Here is a 15,621-nt window from a genome sequence, read left to right as displayed (position 1 = left end):
GGGAGAGGCTCCGGGCCGAGCCCAGCCCGGGACAGCGCCCGGCCGCGCACCCAAGGCGTGGCGCGCATAACCCCGCGGCCTTTGTTTAATGATTTTATTGAAAGAAGGAGACAGTTGTGGGGAAACAGGTTTGACAAGGAGCTGCATTTCCCCCTCGAGGGAATAGCTTTTTTTCACCCCTCTCTCTCTCTCTTTCTTTCTGTTTTTGGTTTCCCTTTGACATCAAAGTCAGTAATCGGTTCACTGCAGTGTCAAGATCATTATTTAATTTATTTATCTCCACGAGTTAAATAGCTACACACCTGCAGCCGGGCGGGAGGGCTGGAGGGATAGCACGGCGCAGGGAACGGGAGCGAAACACGGCGAGCAGGGGCTGCGGAGGGGAGAGCGGGGTGGGAGGGGGACGGCGAGGCAGCGAGGAAAAGAGAATGAGAAACGGGAAGAGAGGAAGAGTAAAGGGAGAGGGAAATGGGAAAAGAGAAAGAGAGAGGGGGAAGAGAAGGAGAACGGAAGGAGAGAAGGGGAAAACGTGAGAGGGAGAGAGAAGGAGATAGAATTAATAAATAAAGATAAGAAAATAAGGTAAAAAGGAAAGTAAAAAGGAAAGGAAGAAGGGGCGGGAGGAGGAGTGAAAGGGAAAAGAAAAGGGAAAAGAAGAAATAAAAGAGCGAAATAAAGAAGGAAAGTAGAGAGATCGCCGCCAAAGTTTCCAGCTCTGTCGCTCCGAGCTCACCATCTCACCCCGACGTTTCCCCGAGGCCCCGGCCCCCACCGGGCCCGTTCTCCCCCGAGGGTCTCCGGGCTCAGGGGTGCGGGGCGTCCCCCAAATCTCAGCCGCGCTGGGGAGCGGGGCACGGCCGCGGGGCCCCCGCTCTGCCCCACGAGCGGCGCGGCCCGGGCGGGCCGGGGCCGGCTCTCCCCCCGCCCGCCTCTGCCTCCGACCATTGTCAGACTAATGCGGGTGGATGTCGGAGGACACTGAGCTATCGGTGTTATCAGCCGGGCTGACAGCGCCTGTCAGCTGGGGTTACATCAGCGCCCGCCGCCGCCGCGCCGCCCCACGCCGGCCGCATCCAGCCCCGCGTGTCCCAGCGGATCGTCCCGCGGCTCCCAGGCCCTCCCCAAGCCAGCTCCTTTAATTGTCCTCATTTGTAAGAGCCGTTTTGTCATGCTAAACAAGGCTGGAGCAGCCATTCTAACCTCTCCTTTCAGCCCTTTTCTCCTCTCCCCTTTTGTTTACCTTCGCCTGATCTCTCATTTATTTATCTATCTATTCTTCCCCCGCTTACCCTCCCATTCAAGCCCCATGTATGTTAATTGTGTTACGCCGTTTAATTCTAACATCGGTCTCCAAAGAGCACTTAATGAGCAAAGCACATCCAAACACGCAGCGCTCCGGCTATTCAGCCCCTCCAGACGGATCCTCTGCCTCTTCCTCCTTCCCCTCGCCTCTGCCCCCCGACTCCCTCCCTCCGCCGAGGGAAGAGCCCCCCAAACGCCGCTAATTGATCTGCACAAGATGCCGATTCCAATCCGCCCCCCTTCCAGCACCGCCGGCGCTGCCCTGCCCGCTCCCGACATTTCCTCGCACCGCTACAACTTCAACGCCGCGGAGGCAACTTGGGAAAAGCCGGTTCCCCGACGGGACGGGGGGCAGCAGCCCCCCGCTTTCTCTCCGCTCCATCCCGTCTTTTCTCAAGTTTTCCCCGGCGGGCTCCGAGCGGAGCCCGAGCCGGCACGGCTGCGGGGAGGGCACGGGGAGGGCCGGGGGCTGCGGGCCGGGGGCTGCGGGCCGGGGGCTGCGGGCCGGGGGCTGCGGGCCGGGGTCGCTCCGGAGCGGGAGCAGCGCCCGCAGCCCCCGGTGCGGGACGCGGGGCTTCGTCCCCGCACTCACAGCACGCACTTGGCCTCGTTTGATGACAGATTGTCTTTATTCAAAACGGCTTTGTTCAACAAATGAAAAGGTTTAACGAGGTAAAATCCTGCCGGGTACATCTTAGTTTCTGTTTCTTCTTGCCCAAGACATGGTGAAAACATATTTAAATTGCCATCGGTTTTTATTCGGTTTTTCGTTATTATTATTATTAGTAGTAATAAATTTTTACAATTCTACTGCCTGACTTCATACCTGACGCTCTGTCTAAAGTAAACTTAGATCTAGTCTCACTGGATCACACAAATTTAAGGACTATCTGTTTTAAATTAAGCAAACACTATCATATGTTTTAAATATAAATGTTTCTCCCCGTCTTTTTTTTTTTTTTTCTTTTTTAACTTTGAAGAGCCTTTTTTCTGACATGAAAAGCAATTTTACCTAGTAGTACGTGGTGGCAAAATATATATATATATTTATATATATATAACACAGCTGATCTCGTCTTTCAATGTGCAAAAGGAAAACAACAAGGAAAAAAAAAAAATAAAATTAAATCAGAGTACGACCGGGACTTCCCAAAGTCAAGTCCAAGTGACATGAGACCCTGGAGAACTCACAGACATTAAGAGAATAAATAAAAATCGAAACCGCCTCTCTCTTTTTTTTTTTTTTTTTTTTTTTTTTTTCTTTTCGTCTTTTTCTCCCCGCTTTGTCCCGAAAGGGCAGTTCAAAGGTTCGCTTTTCTTTTCTGTTTTTAAACACATTTACAACTCTTACAAGTGCCGGGTTCCTATCTGCCCCCGCGATTGCAGATCCCCCCCGAGCCCGGGGCCAGCTCTCGTGGCGAGCTTTAGGCGAGAGCATCTCCGAGGCAGCGTCCGCGTCTGTCCCGGCCCGGCGACGGGCGGCAGAGTCCTGGTTCGGGTGGCCTTTTTGCTCCTGCAGGTTTTATGTACATGCACACACGGAGGAATCCCAGTTCCAGCTGCCGGCCGGGGTGGGGGACACACGCACACACACACACACGCCCGTGGGGGTGTGGGTGGCTGGGTGTTACATGGCAGTCGCGTGTGCTGAAGAATAGGGGTCTATCCCAGTCTTGGTCATGCCTGGGAATAATATGTAGGCAACTGGAGGTTGCAAACTGGAAGCCGACCAAGCGGTACAGTTACATGGCACGACATAGCCCGGGTTAGTTGGCGAGGGGTGAGTGTGGGTGTGTTGGCTGGGGCAGCTCAAGCTGCCGAACGCCCCGTTCTGGTATCCCAAGGTGGAGGCGTAGGGCAGGGTGCTGGTGGCTAAGGTGTGAGGAACCTCAGTCATCTTCTGAATGGCGCTGGAGCTGAACTGGCTGGGGTCAAGTAAGGAGTAAGGTGCTGAGGTGGGAGGCAGGAAAGCCCTGGCCTTCTCCGGGGAGCTCAGCAGCGAGTCAGTGGCCCCCACGGGAAGCCCGGCGGCCTTTAAGGGATCTGTTTCCCCGAGGTAAGGCAAAGGGAAGACATACCTGTCCTTTTTCAGCAGGTTCTTGGGCTTGCGCCGGGGCCGGTACTTGTAGTCGGGATGCTCCTTCATGTGCTGCGCCCGCAGCCGCTTGGCCTCGTCGATGTACGGGCGCTTCTCCGCCTCGGAGAGCAACTTCCACTCCGCGCCCAGCCGCTTGCTAATCTCCGAGTTGTGCATTTTGGGGTTCTCCTGGGCCATCTTGCGCCGTTGGCCGCGGGACCACACCATGAAGGCGTTCATGGGGCGCTTGATGTGGTCGCTGGGCTTGGACATGCTTCTGCCGGGCGGGCGGACGGGCGGCTCTGCGGGGCGCGGCGGCTCGGGGCGCCGGACGGCGGCGGCAGGACGAGGAGGAGGAGGAGGAGGAGGAGGAGGAGGAGGAACGGCGGGAGAAGGCCGGAGGAGCCGGAGGAGCGGCAGGAGCGGGCTCAGCTGATCATCACAGGTCCTCCGCCAAGGCCGTCCCCGGCGGGAGCCGTGCCGGGGCGGGGCGCGGAGCGGTGCGGAGCGGTGCGGAGCGGAGGCCCGCGGGGCCCGGCGGGCACTAGGCGGGCGGGGAGCCGCCGGGCGCAGCAGCGGGCCGGCGGTGGGGACGCGGGGCGCTGCGGGGCAGTTCAAAGGCGCGGGGCTGCGGCGGGCAGGCTGACATAGCGGCAGGGCGGTCACAGCGCGGCCGGGCGCCCAATCAGCGCGGAGGGGGCCCGCTTAAAAAGAGAGGGAGAGAGGAAGGGCGAGAGGAAGAGGAGGGGAGGGGACAGCGGAGGGAGGAGGAGGGAGGAAGGAGGGGACAGGAGGACACCCCCCGCCACCCCGCCTTCCAACGCGCGGATTAAAAGGAAGGCTTTTGTGAGTTGCTGCGCTAATAGCAGCTGCGGAGGAAGGGGGAAGGAGAAGGGGATCGTCCCCATCTTCCTTCTCGTCCCCCATCCCTGGGGCGTGCGGAGCGGGGCCGGTCCCGCCGCCGTCGGGGCTGCGAGCGCTGCTCTCCTCCGCCGCTGTCCGCGTCCCCCCCGCTGCCCCCGCCTTCCCCCGCGCTCCCGGCCGCTCTCCCGCTCCCCCAGCCCCCGCCTTCCCCGCTCCGCAGCCCCGCTTAACCCCGGGAGCCGGCCCGCGTCCCGGCTTGCTTTGAATAATTGCCTGCCTCCCGCGAAACGCCCGTGGGGAAAATATTTATTAAATGGAAACAATTGTCCCGGCTCCCGGGGGGAACCGCGTTTGTTCCGGGCTTATTGGTTTTTAGCACCTGCTTTGGTTAACAAACCTGCTCCGAAAAGAGCCCCCCGGGCCGCCCCCTGCCCCCGCCCGCCCGCGTCCGGCAGCGACCGGGGAGAGAAACGAGATGTCGGGGGGGGCTCCCGGGACGGGCGGGGGGCGGCCGGCCCGGCCCCTCCGGGCTGTCCCCGCTCCTCTCCGCCCAAAACTTCGCCTCCTGCCCGAGGGGAGCCGCCGCCGCGGGCCGCTCCGTGCCGGGCCACCGTTCCTGGGGGGTTTTCAGCTCCCCCCGGTCCTCCGAATAATATTAATAATAATAATAGAATAAACCACCTTCGCCCTTATTTCCTCCTTCTTCGCAATAAATGACTTTCATTTCCCGGCAGAGCCCTGTGCGTGCGGAGCCGGGGAGAAGGAGGAGGAGGAGGAAGATGAGGAGGAGGAGGAAGAAGAAAGGGGCCAAGGATGTGGAGTCCGCTCACCTGGACGGGGCCGGCAGTGCCCGAGGCTTTGGCTCTGCTGCCGCCGGCTCCATCCCAGAGGCTTTTTTCGTTGCGTCCAGAAATGCGCCGCCAATTTCCCAGCCCGCTCCGGGACCCCCTTGGCCAAGCGCCCTCCCCGGGCGGGATCCTCCCGCTGCGGCACCGCATCTTCCCCAGGGAAACTCGCCCCCATCCCGGGGTGGGATCCCCCGAGCTTCTCCCCACCCCCGGCAGCCGCTGATGTTCACATGGCACCCGCAAACAAGAAGAGGTGGGTGCGGGCTGCCCTTCCCGCAGCTGTCCCCTGTCCCCCCGGGCTCGCCGGACACCTGGCCCGCTCTCGGGGACCCCGGTGCCACGCGTGGAACGCTGGCCACGGGCCGGGACTGGCGTGCCCGGGCTCTGCTCGGCCCGACAGGCACCCGCCGGCTTGGCCGTGCCCGTGGTAGGGTGACACGCGTGGAAAGTTCTTTTTTACCCCACTTTTTCCGTGGAAACAGCGCTGTGGGCAGCCCCAGCTCAACATCCGCCGGGAAAGCCGCCCGGAGCCGCTGCCCCTCTCCTCGGCACCGTCCGCTTTCCCCTCCGACGCTTAAAATACAAAACTCCCTTCGCTTTTATTGTTTCTTTTCAAATTCTTCGAAAGAGGGGGAGAAATTGTATCACTCGTCATCCCTCGGCAGGATTAAACGAGAGGAGCCAGGCGTCGTTCTCAAAAATCCGGGTAGCAAATCGTTGGGGAAGGAGCGGTGGCTCTCAGGCTCTGCCTGCTCCCGAAAAGTCTTTCCAATCAGTTCATGTTGCCTCGCAATATTAATGATAAAAAATCGGCAGCCCGGCTTTCATTGGCTGCTGCCTCGCCGTGCTGCAGCACACACGCCGCATCAGCTCGGGGCATTTCGGGCTCCGCTTTGCTCATTTACATCCCATAAATGCCCCGCTTCAAAAAAAAAAAAAAAAAAATTTAAAAAGGAAAAGAAAGATTTCCTTCGAGATTCCAACGCTTCCATCCTTAAATACTTAAATATTTTCATTTTCCCCTCCCAAATCCTTTGTCCTGGAAGGGCATCTGTTGCGGCTGTACAGTCCTCGGGGTTGGATTTTATAAACTTTGTACCATTTTTGGGGTTTGGGATTTTTTCCTTGGGGAGGGAAGCAATTTGCAGGGCGGTGACTGAAATCCATTTCTCCTCACCAGCTTGTTTAGACACCAAAACTAATGGTGCGATTATTATTCCTGAATGATATCATGGTAATGCAGAGAGATAAGAACGGCCTGATAGGGAAACATTAAAATGATATTCTTGGAGATCGTTCATTTGGAGTAACTTTAAATTAGATGAGATCATGTAGCCTGAGATCCAGTATCAGCATAAATAGAGCTGTATTTCTGCCTTCAGCCTCCTCCTCCTCCTCCTCCTCACAGGAATCACAGTCGGGCTTGCAACTGCCAGAAGTGAGAGGTGAAGAGCACCCACAATTTGAAAATACCCCCGATCCAAACTTCATTTAGGAAATAATGGATCTTTAAATAACTTTCTTTTATTTTTTTTTTTTTTTTATGCTTCAGGCACTGGGAAAGGGAGGGGATTTTTAATTGATTTTTAATTGAAGGAAGCATGTTTTGGAAAGACTTCCAGGTTTCTGGGGCTTTTCAGAGCCACTGAGGACGCAGGTCCTGCTTGGAGTTCTGTGGAACCTGCTGAGATTCCCACCACCAGGAATGTTTTTTTCCAAATACTCGGAATTAGCTCAGTGCACAGAATCCTACCACATTGCCAGGGATGATTATATTCCTGCTTTTCCCTCATATCTGGTTATTTTACATGCAAGTGCACACATACATTTCGTTAAGCGTGTGCCACATATTAAAAAAGACCCTTTTAATCACATGCCATCAAATAATATTTTCTGGGAGAGATATATGGAAAATATATGCACAGAGCAGCTCATCCGGGCAGCAGCACTGATGTGTTCACAGATACTGTGCAGAACAGACTGGATACTTACAGGTTATTCTTTTTGCATTTTTATGGTGTTTCTTGCTCAGTTTCTTCCCCCCAGCCCTGAAAAAGGCATTTATTCAACTCCAGCTATAAAGAGTTACAGGGATCCAGCCTCCTGCATGGAGAGATTTAATGGAGCAGGTCACTGCCCTGTGCATCCCTGACAGAAGAGGGGAGCAGTGATGGATGTGGCAGATTGGATCATCCCAGGAGCTGCTTGCTCACGCTGCCCAACAAGAGATGCTCCCTGGGAAGGCACCACCTTCCACGGGAGAGAGGTGGAGAATAACTTGCTTCAAAACTAAAGATTCCACCTGGATTGGGGACCTGGTTTATGCCCTGAGGCAGAAGTTTGCAGCCCTTTCCAAACTTGATTTTTCTTCTGCACGTTTTATCCGTGTGCCATACAAGCTGATCCCATCCCTTCCTTTGGCACAGTGCTCTGTGCATTTTGCTCTCATTCCTCACAGGAGATCTGTTCACTGCTCTTTTGCAGCACCATTTATATTTGTGGCTCACTGTTAATGAGGAAGGTGATGGATATTTGTGGGGATTTCCCTCCTGGCTCAGGCTCCCTGCAGGTGACAATCCTGTGGTGTGGCCAGTCACCCTGGGGAGTCTCTACTGCTGTGAAACCTGTGCCCTGCTGCCTCTGTGGGCAGGTCCAGCGCTCTTCACTGGGGTGAAGGTCTTGATCAGTGAGCCAGTGCAATGTCTGACAGTAGAAATCTGCCTCGAATTATACCAGCCTTCCCAGAGCATCAAATTCAGCATATTTAGGAAATTGCAGAATCATAGAATGGTTTGGGCTGGAAGGGACCTTTAAAGGTCATCGAGTCCGAGCACTTTGCAGGGACACCTTCCACTAGAGCAGGCTGCTCAGAGCCCCATCCAGCTTGAATGTTTCCAGGAATGGCGTGTCCACCGCCTTTCTGGGCAACCTGTGCCAGGGCCTCACCACCCTCCTTGTGAAAATCTTCTTTCCTCTGTCTGTCTCACACCTCCAGTTCTGTGTGTCGCTGTGTGACAGTGCTGCGGTGAGCAGTGAGAGTGCAGCCAGGCCAGCAGGCATTGTGAGGACACCACGCCGTGGCAGAGAGCACCAAAAGAGCCCCCACAGAATCAGGCACAGCCTGGACTCCACAGAATCCACAGAGAGTCTCTGGGTACCACCCTGCTGGAGACTCCTGAGGCAGTGCCACCTCTGTGCCACCTCCCTTAGCAACTTTAGCAGTCAAACAACGAGTGGCTGAAGAGTTGTTCATCCTTCCCAGGGTGAGAAATGTGTGGTGGAAACTCATTGGGATTCCCCTCCCATGGTGCAGAACCCCATGGGTGCATCAGCCCACCTGCCCAGGGAAGGGTCCCTGGAGACCCCCCTGGATTTTGCTTTCCCTGCAGCAGCAGCAGCAGCTGCAGGCAGAGCTGATGAGTCTCTCCAGTAAATAAGTGCATTCACTGTGGCCATGGATGTAAACCCAGGGGCTTGACATGGCATTGACTTCCCAGATATTGTATGGCCAGGGAGCTTCAGTCATTGTCAGCAGCATGAAGGGAAGGATAAAGGACCTGAGCTCAGGAGTGCAGAGCAGGCTCATAAGGAGGGGCAGTATCTCTTATTAGACCAACTGATACAGTCAGAAAAAAACAAAAAACAAAAACTAAAAAACCCAGAAAGGTTTTCAGGCACATGAGCTCTGAAATAGAAGCAACAGCTTTCAAGAAAAGTGGCTGAATTGTTTATCTTCCTCACTCCCCCACCTCTGCTCCTGGGGAGGCTGATGGCTTCATCCAGCTGTCCTCCCTGGGCTGGGATGGAGCTCTGGAATGGGATTGCTCCCTGTGATCCAGCCATCCTCCCTGGGCTGGGATGGAGCTCTGGAATGGGATTGCTCCCTGTGATCCAGCCATCCTCCCTGGGCTGGGATGGAGCTCTGGAATGGGATTGCTCCCTGTGATCCAGCCATCCTCCCTGGGCTGGGATGGAGCTCTGGAATGGGATTGCTCCCTGTGATCCAGCCATCCTCCCTGGGCTGGGATGGAGCTCTGCAGAGGGATTGCTCCCAGCCATGCATCAGGCATGGAGAAACACAAGTCCAAAGCTGGAAGAAAAGCTCGGGGGAAGGAAGGGAAGTGACCTGCTGGCTTTGGTGTATCAGGTGAGCTCTGGAGTAGCTTTTCTTTGGATGGCTGACATGAAACAGGCATGTGGTGCTCAGGCAGACATGACCAACTCTGTTCTGCAAACAGAGGAAACACCTAAAATACTGTCTTGTTGTGTTTCTAACACAGTTAAATAACATGAACAGTGGAGATCTGGCCACAATATGAGGAGGAAAATGCTTGTTCTCGTGATATGTTTAATCTCAACACCAGTTCAAAGGCTCAGGATTCCTGCAAACCTCTGTCTTGTTCCCAGGTAGCACATTTTGCATTTGGATATCTGAACAAGACCAGTGATGTTTAAAAGCAGCCACCACCGATGTCCCTGAGGGTCTCAGTGCTGGAGCTTCAGAGCCCTCTGTTGTTTTTGTGAAGTGTGTTTGAATTCGTGTCCACTCTGTTTATTCTGGGTCTGTCAGCATCATATGCAAGGTGGAGGAGGATTTTTCTGTCCAAACTGCCCTGTTTGATACCTTTTGTGGGATCTCTGCCCCTCAAACACAGCCAGGCCCTCAGCACAGTCGAGCTTCCCACCTAAATGAGCCAAACCATTCAAGAGCCATAAAGTTTCTTCCCTGCTCTTCTTACAGACGCTGTTGTGGCAGAAACACAAAGCCTGTGAGAAGGTAGCACCTGAAACCCATCAAAGAGCTGATAAACAGCCAATTTGTCTTACTGGAAGGTCTCCAGACCTCTCCTCACTACTCACACAACTGCTCTCAGTGTCCTCAGGGTGAAGTTCCATGGGTGGATTGGGATATTTTAAGTACTGAAGGCCATTTCTTCCCTGTGACACATTCCTAGGATAATGGGAATCCTGGGAATTCCCAGGACCACCAATGGCTGACTATTATGATCCTCAAGAACTCATTTGTCATGTGGTCCAAAGTGATCTGGAAAACCTCTGGAGCAGCTGCTCCAGCAAAAAAGAGATTCTCCAGCAAGAAGGAGATGCTCCATGCCGTCCTCTACTCCAGGGCAGTGAGAGACAACCAGAGGTGACAGCTGCTCTTCTGCCTCGAGCCTGATTCCCCCCAGAGTCCGTGCAGAGCACATAGAACATCCCCATGCTCTTGGCAGAACCAGGCTTTGGGATGAAGTGGTGAGACCAGGCCTGAGCAGCAACTCAGTGCTGCTGTTCAGTGAAAGCTCAGCTCTGCCACTGACCTCAGTGAGTGAGCCAGCTCTGGGGAAACCACAGGGCACACATCCACCCGAGCAGCCTGAAAAGGCAATGGCTTCCATCCAAACGCTGCTTTAGATGCCCAGATGCCTCTGAGATGTCTTTTGTTTCTTGCCAGATGTTTGTGGTGGCATCTTGCAGCAAAGCTTCTCCCTGGCTCAGCCCCAGCCTGGGAACTGCCCTCAGAGGCTCAGCAGAACAGAGCACCTCGAGCAGGGAAGGTGTCCACACGCTGCACGTAGGCTTTGTGCAGAGGCTGTGTTTGCTCTGAGGTGTCAGCTGGGAGCCAAATGTCCTGGCAGAGATCATGATCTGGTGGGGAGCCAGCAGTGGGTCCCCAGCACTGATGGGAAGAGCCCCCAGTGTCCTCTCCAGGCCTGCAGAAGCCATTCCTCAGAGGAAGCAGCAGGGCTGTGGTCTCCAGCCATGCAATGGTCCCCAGCACCCTCCTTGGGCATGGGAGTGACCTCCTGCCCAGCAACGCTGGGAAACAAGTCTGGAGAGCCAGGAGAGAGGGAAACATCACGCCAGACTCCAAAAAATGAGTCACCCAGAGGGATGGAGGCAGCAAACATTAGGGTGGAGAAATCCCAAATCCCTTGAGCCATTAGGAGATTCCCCCTGGTGGGGTTTGCAGCCTGGCTGAGATCCACCAACCCTGTTGCAGGACTGACATGAGGGCTGGCAGCAGAGCTGCACGGCCTTGGAGCTTCCACAGGAATTCCTGGTGTGTGCTGGACATGCCCTCTCCTGCCCTCTCCAGCCTGGTCCTGCTCATTCCAACACAGCATCCCTGACTCTTCTTCCCTGGCAAACAGGTCCCTCCCTCCACGGGAAACTTTGGGGCAAGTCTCAGGAACTAACTTTGGGGGGATGGTACAGATTGTATGATCATGGCTTGAGGAAATTATTATATTTTTAATTAAATTTTGCGTGCTATGCACAGATACTACAGTAGTGGGCCCTTTATCAATTGTTAACACGAATACTAATGAATACTAATGCTAATCATTTGTTTCTGGAAACAAATAAAAAGATATTCGGTGGGGGGGAAAAAAAAACCCAACAAAAAACAAACAACAAACCTCCGTGAATTTTAACACCAAAACCAATGAAATGCATTTCAGGCCGGTGGTGGCAGAAGGCAAAACCCCAGAGTTCCAACACGGTGACACCAAACGTGAGATACTCGCGTTAAGGACTCCGAAAATGACTCAAGGAACAACTCCGGCAACCTTGGCCCAAAACTGCAGCGGGCAGGAGCCACGGGAGGGCAAAACTGCAGGGCACGGGCACGGCTCGACCTCCGGAGTCCTGCGGGGATGGGGATGGGGACGGGGACGGGGACGGGGATGGGGACGGGGACGGGGAATGGGGATAGGGATGCGGACGGGGACAGGGATGCGGACGGGGATGGGGACAGGGATAGGGATGGGGATGGGGACGGGGATAGGGATGGACACGGGGATGGGGATGGGGATGGGGACGGGGATGGGGACGGGGATGGGGACAGGGATGCGGACGGGGATAGGGACAGGGATAGGGATGGGGATGGGGACGGGGATAGGGATGGACACGGGGATGGAGATGGGGACGGGGATGGGGACGGGGATAGGGACAGGGATGGGGATGGGGACGGGATCGGCTCCGTGCCCACGGAGCGATGCGGCCGCTCCGTTCTTTATTCCTGGCGCTGATTTACAAGGCGCCCATCTCCCTCCAGCAGCTGCTTGTGCTTTACGAGGTTTGCAGATGAAAGCCAACGCGATTTCCACCCACCCAGCCCAAACGGGAAGGCGCGCTCAGTAACCCTTTCCTAACCCTGGAGCCAGGGATTCTGCGGAGAACAATTTAGCCGGCAGGAGATTCCAGGAAGGGCAATTAATGAAAGGCTTGGATGGAGCTTGTCTTGTATCTCGTTCCAAACACGGCCAGAGAGGTTTGCGCTGGGGCGGGGGAGGCAAACGTTAAAGGCAGGGCCTGCTCTGGAGCACACCCAGTCTGCAGCACCTGCAAATTTCTCCCCCAGGATAAATAACTGAGGTATCTCCGTCACTCGGGGCTGTTCAAATTATTCATAGCAAATAAATTACCAGGTGTATTTAGTCTGTTGTCGTTTCCCCCCCCGCCCTTTTCCTACCCGCTCATGAATCACTTGGAAATAGATTCTGATTTCTGCAAGTGTGTCTATTAGTCATGATAAGGAGCCGAGGCACGGCACAGGCTGTGGGCAGAGGCTCATTACTGGCCTGGAGTCTACATATCAGAGGTGATTCAGGTCCTGCTTCCCAGACCGATTGGTGTTTCCCCCACTTCCTTTTTAACTCGCAATGGGAGCGAGAGGAAGGACCGCAGAGATGCTCAGCACAAACCTGCTCTGGCAGGCAGGAACGCCCTGCTTCTCCTGGGAATGGGGCTGCTCCAACACAGACCATGACCCCCGTGGGGTTGGTGGTCCTCTCCAATGCCGCTGTGACCCACAGGCCTGCCGGTATCCACCGGTGCGTGCCACATCGGAGCTTTCACTGCCTCCAGTGCTCGTGCATCTCCGAGTCTCAAGCTTGCCCACTTGCAGGATGTCCCGCCCTGCCAGCCAGAACATTCCCGGGAAGATGCTCGAGGAGCATGTCGTTCCCGCCTGTCACAGGGTCAGCCCCAGGCTCTGCCCATGGGAAGCCGAGGATCTGCTCCAGCCCTCTGCCCCCACCGGCAATTCCGGCCCCGGCACACAGAGCGAGGCTGCCCCGCTGGAGCTCCAGGGTTCCGCTGCCTACGGACGGAGGGAAAACTTGTTGTGGCTGGAAAACAATTCCCACGGCCAACTTGGGCATCCTGGAGAGGTGAGAGGATGCAGGTGGGAGGAGAGGAGGAGGAGGAGGAGCTGAGGCCGCCCTTCCTCTGCGGCACGTGGCGCTCAGGTTCCAGGGAGAGGGAGACGCGTCTGATTACTGGGCAAACAATAGTGAGCAGCGCTATTTAAACACATCCAATTACCGCTGTTATTCAGTGGGCAGAGGCCGACGTGAGAATGCAAACACAGGGAGAGCAGAGAGGTCTCTGCCGGGGAAAGCTGTAGGAGCCTTGTAACTCTCCCCTCTGAAAAGGGATTTAATCAGCAGCTGCTCATTGGCAGGGCAAGGAGGAAGAATGAGCGCTTTGTACACAGCGCTGACTTTTCCCACTCCCTGGGGCACGCAGATAACTCCCCTGATCCCCTCCCTCCCCTGGGAAGCGCTGCTTGATGGCACAGATCGGGCAGCCGAACACCGCCCGGGGCATAAACCCGAAAGAAACATCTTCATTTCCCTCTGCTGCTCCGGCTCTGTTGCGATCCAGAGGTTTGTGGTGACCAAGAGATGGCTCAGGCCCACCAGAGGTGCTGGGGGTGGAGGGCTCTCCAGCACCCCTCCCAGACCGTGCCACCCTCTCCCCTCCCAGCCTTTGCCGGGTTTAGCTGGGAGGTTTGGTCTCCGTGGCTCTGCCCAGGAGGAGACACCGAGTTTTTAGACCAGAGGAGCTGCGAGTGGCCAGTTTTACCAGGACCAAGGGATCTCAGCATCAGCCAGCTCAGGGCCTCCCCGCCGGCCGCAGTGACACGAGGAGCCGTGTGAGGAGCCTCGCTCGGCCTCGTTCTGCCCCTCTCATCCATCCCTGCCGCCGCTGGAGTCCCTGAATCCCAGCGGGGCAGCTCCCAAGAGACGAGCCCCACCTCAGCCCCCTCTGACCCTCGGCACAGGGAAGGTTCTCTGCGGCCCCACGTGCTCCCCAAACCGCAGAGTTTCCCCGATTTTATAGGATTAACGCTCTCACCAGAATCACAGGTGATTATTGCTCCCTTCGGTGCTTTCACATGGCTTGGAATAACGCCCCAGGGATCCATAACAATTAACAGACTTCAGCATCTCACGCTGCCGTCAGTCAGAGGCACAGGAGGAGAGAGCCTCCAAAACGAATCAAGGCAGAGGGAATAAGCAGTTTAGTCCTTTTCTTTGCTGTTATTCCCCTGTTAACACCGGAGTTTCCCCCCGCCCCCCGGGATGACAACAATTTCTGCTCGAGCAGAAATTCACTGTCACAAAGCGAAGATCGCACTTTTATTTCCGTGCGAGCGCTGCTCTTCAGTGACACGTCCCCAAAACTAACTCCGAAGAGCAGCAGAGGAGGATCTTCCTGGGTGGCTTCTTCTGCCTTTGGCAGCATCCGAGCACGGCTCCCCTCAAGGCTGAAGGTGTGCTGAGTCCCGAGGGAAGGCAGCTGGGCTGTGCCGAGGCTGCTGCTGCTCCCATCGCTGCCCCGACACGTGCGGGGAGCGCGGTGTTTTCTTCCCTTTACGGAGAAGGATTCTTTTCCACTTAATCGGTGCTGCTCGTGTATTTAATTGCTGCCCAGGGACTCTGTCTGAGTCATGGCATGCTTCAGTCGTTACCCGTCAGGGATGTGGCGCTGCCGGGGTCACAGGGCTTCATCTTCAGCAGGATCTCAGGGCAGAACGGTCCAGGGATAAAGTGGGATGGGGATGCAGCCCCCTGGCACATCCCCGGGTGAGAACTGCTCCTGCCTGGCAGCAACAGCACTGCCAAAAATGTCATCTGCTCCAGGTGATCTTAAGTCCCTTCCAGCCAAAAAAAGTTCCATGAATCCATGAAGTTTCAATCTATGAAAACGGATTGCAAAAATCCTGCCCGTTTCAGTTTTTCTGTTGCTGTTGCAAAATATTTGTGTTTTCAGTCCTATTCCCTTGGAAGGGTTTTTTTTATTCTAATACAGGAATTTTTCAAGGATGCAAATGCATTTTCTGTTTCCCTTGCAAACCAGGAATGCTTCTCTGTGGGAAATTTTCCATTTAAAAAAGAATGGCTTTACTGGATATTCCACATTTTGAAATCTACAATAAATCACTCTTCAAAGAAAAAAAAAAAAAAGAAGGGGGGGAGGGAAAAGAAGTGGGGGGGGGGAAGAGGAAACAACAGCAAACTCAAATTAGGGTGAAATGCAGGGGTTGTAGTGGGAATGGCAGTGTTTATCTACTTTAAGGTGCTTCTTGGGGGAAATAAAAGCTCTAAAACACTGGAGCTACAACAGTTCAGCATCACAGCTCAAAGGCAGAAGCAATGGGGACCTGCAGAAGGTCATGTCCAACGTCCTGGTGTGACAAGGCAGCAGTTTCCCCATCCCAGTGTGGGGCTGGTGGCACAA

The 15,621-nt window shown here is 55.2% G+C and overlaps 1 protein-coding gene and 1 long non-coding RNA gene across 2 annotated transcripts; one reads left to right on the top strand and one right to left on the bottom strand.

Moving 5' to 3' along the window:
- Positions 1 to 1,943: 1,943 nt before the first annotated feature.
- SOX14 (SRY-box transcription factor 14) lies at positions 1,944 to 3,711 on the bottom strand. Its single transcript, XM_023946014.2, has one exon. The coding sequence runs from the start codon at positions 3,650 to 3,652 to the stop codon at positions 2,930 to 2,932; it is 723 nt and encodes a 240-aa protein (XP_023801782.1). The 5' UTR covers positions 3,653 to 3,711; the 3' UTR covers positions 1,944 to 2,929.
- A 339-nt stretch (positions 3,712 to 4,050) lies between these two features.
- LOC147651204 (uncharacterized) lies at positions 4,051 to 15,206 on the top strand. The gene is made up of 2 exons (XR_015274406.1): positions 4,051 to 4,225; positions 4,978 to 15,206. It is a non-coding gene; the product is annotated as an uncharacterized LOC147651204 (long non-coding RNA).
- The last annotated feature ends 415 nt before the right edge of the window (positions 15,207 to 15,621 follow it).

This window comes from Cyanistes caeruleus, chromosome 10, assembly GCF_971803275.1.
Source record: "Cyanistes caeruleus chromosome 10, bCyaCae1.hap1.1, whole genome shotgun sequence".
Classification (NCBI taxonomy): Eukaryota; Metazoa; Chordata; class Aves; order Passeriformes; family Paridae; genus Cyanistes; species Cyanistes caeruleus.
Note: the sequence above shows the minus strand (reverse complement) of the source record. Positions and strands in the feature narration are given on the sequence as shown.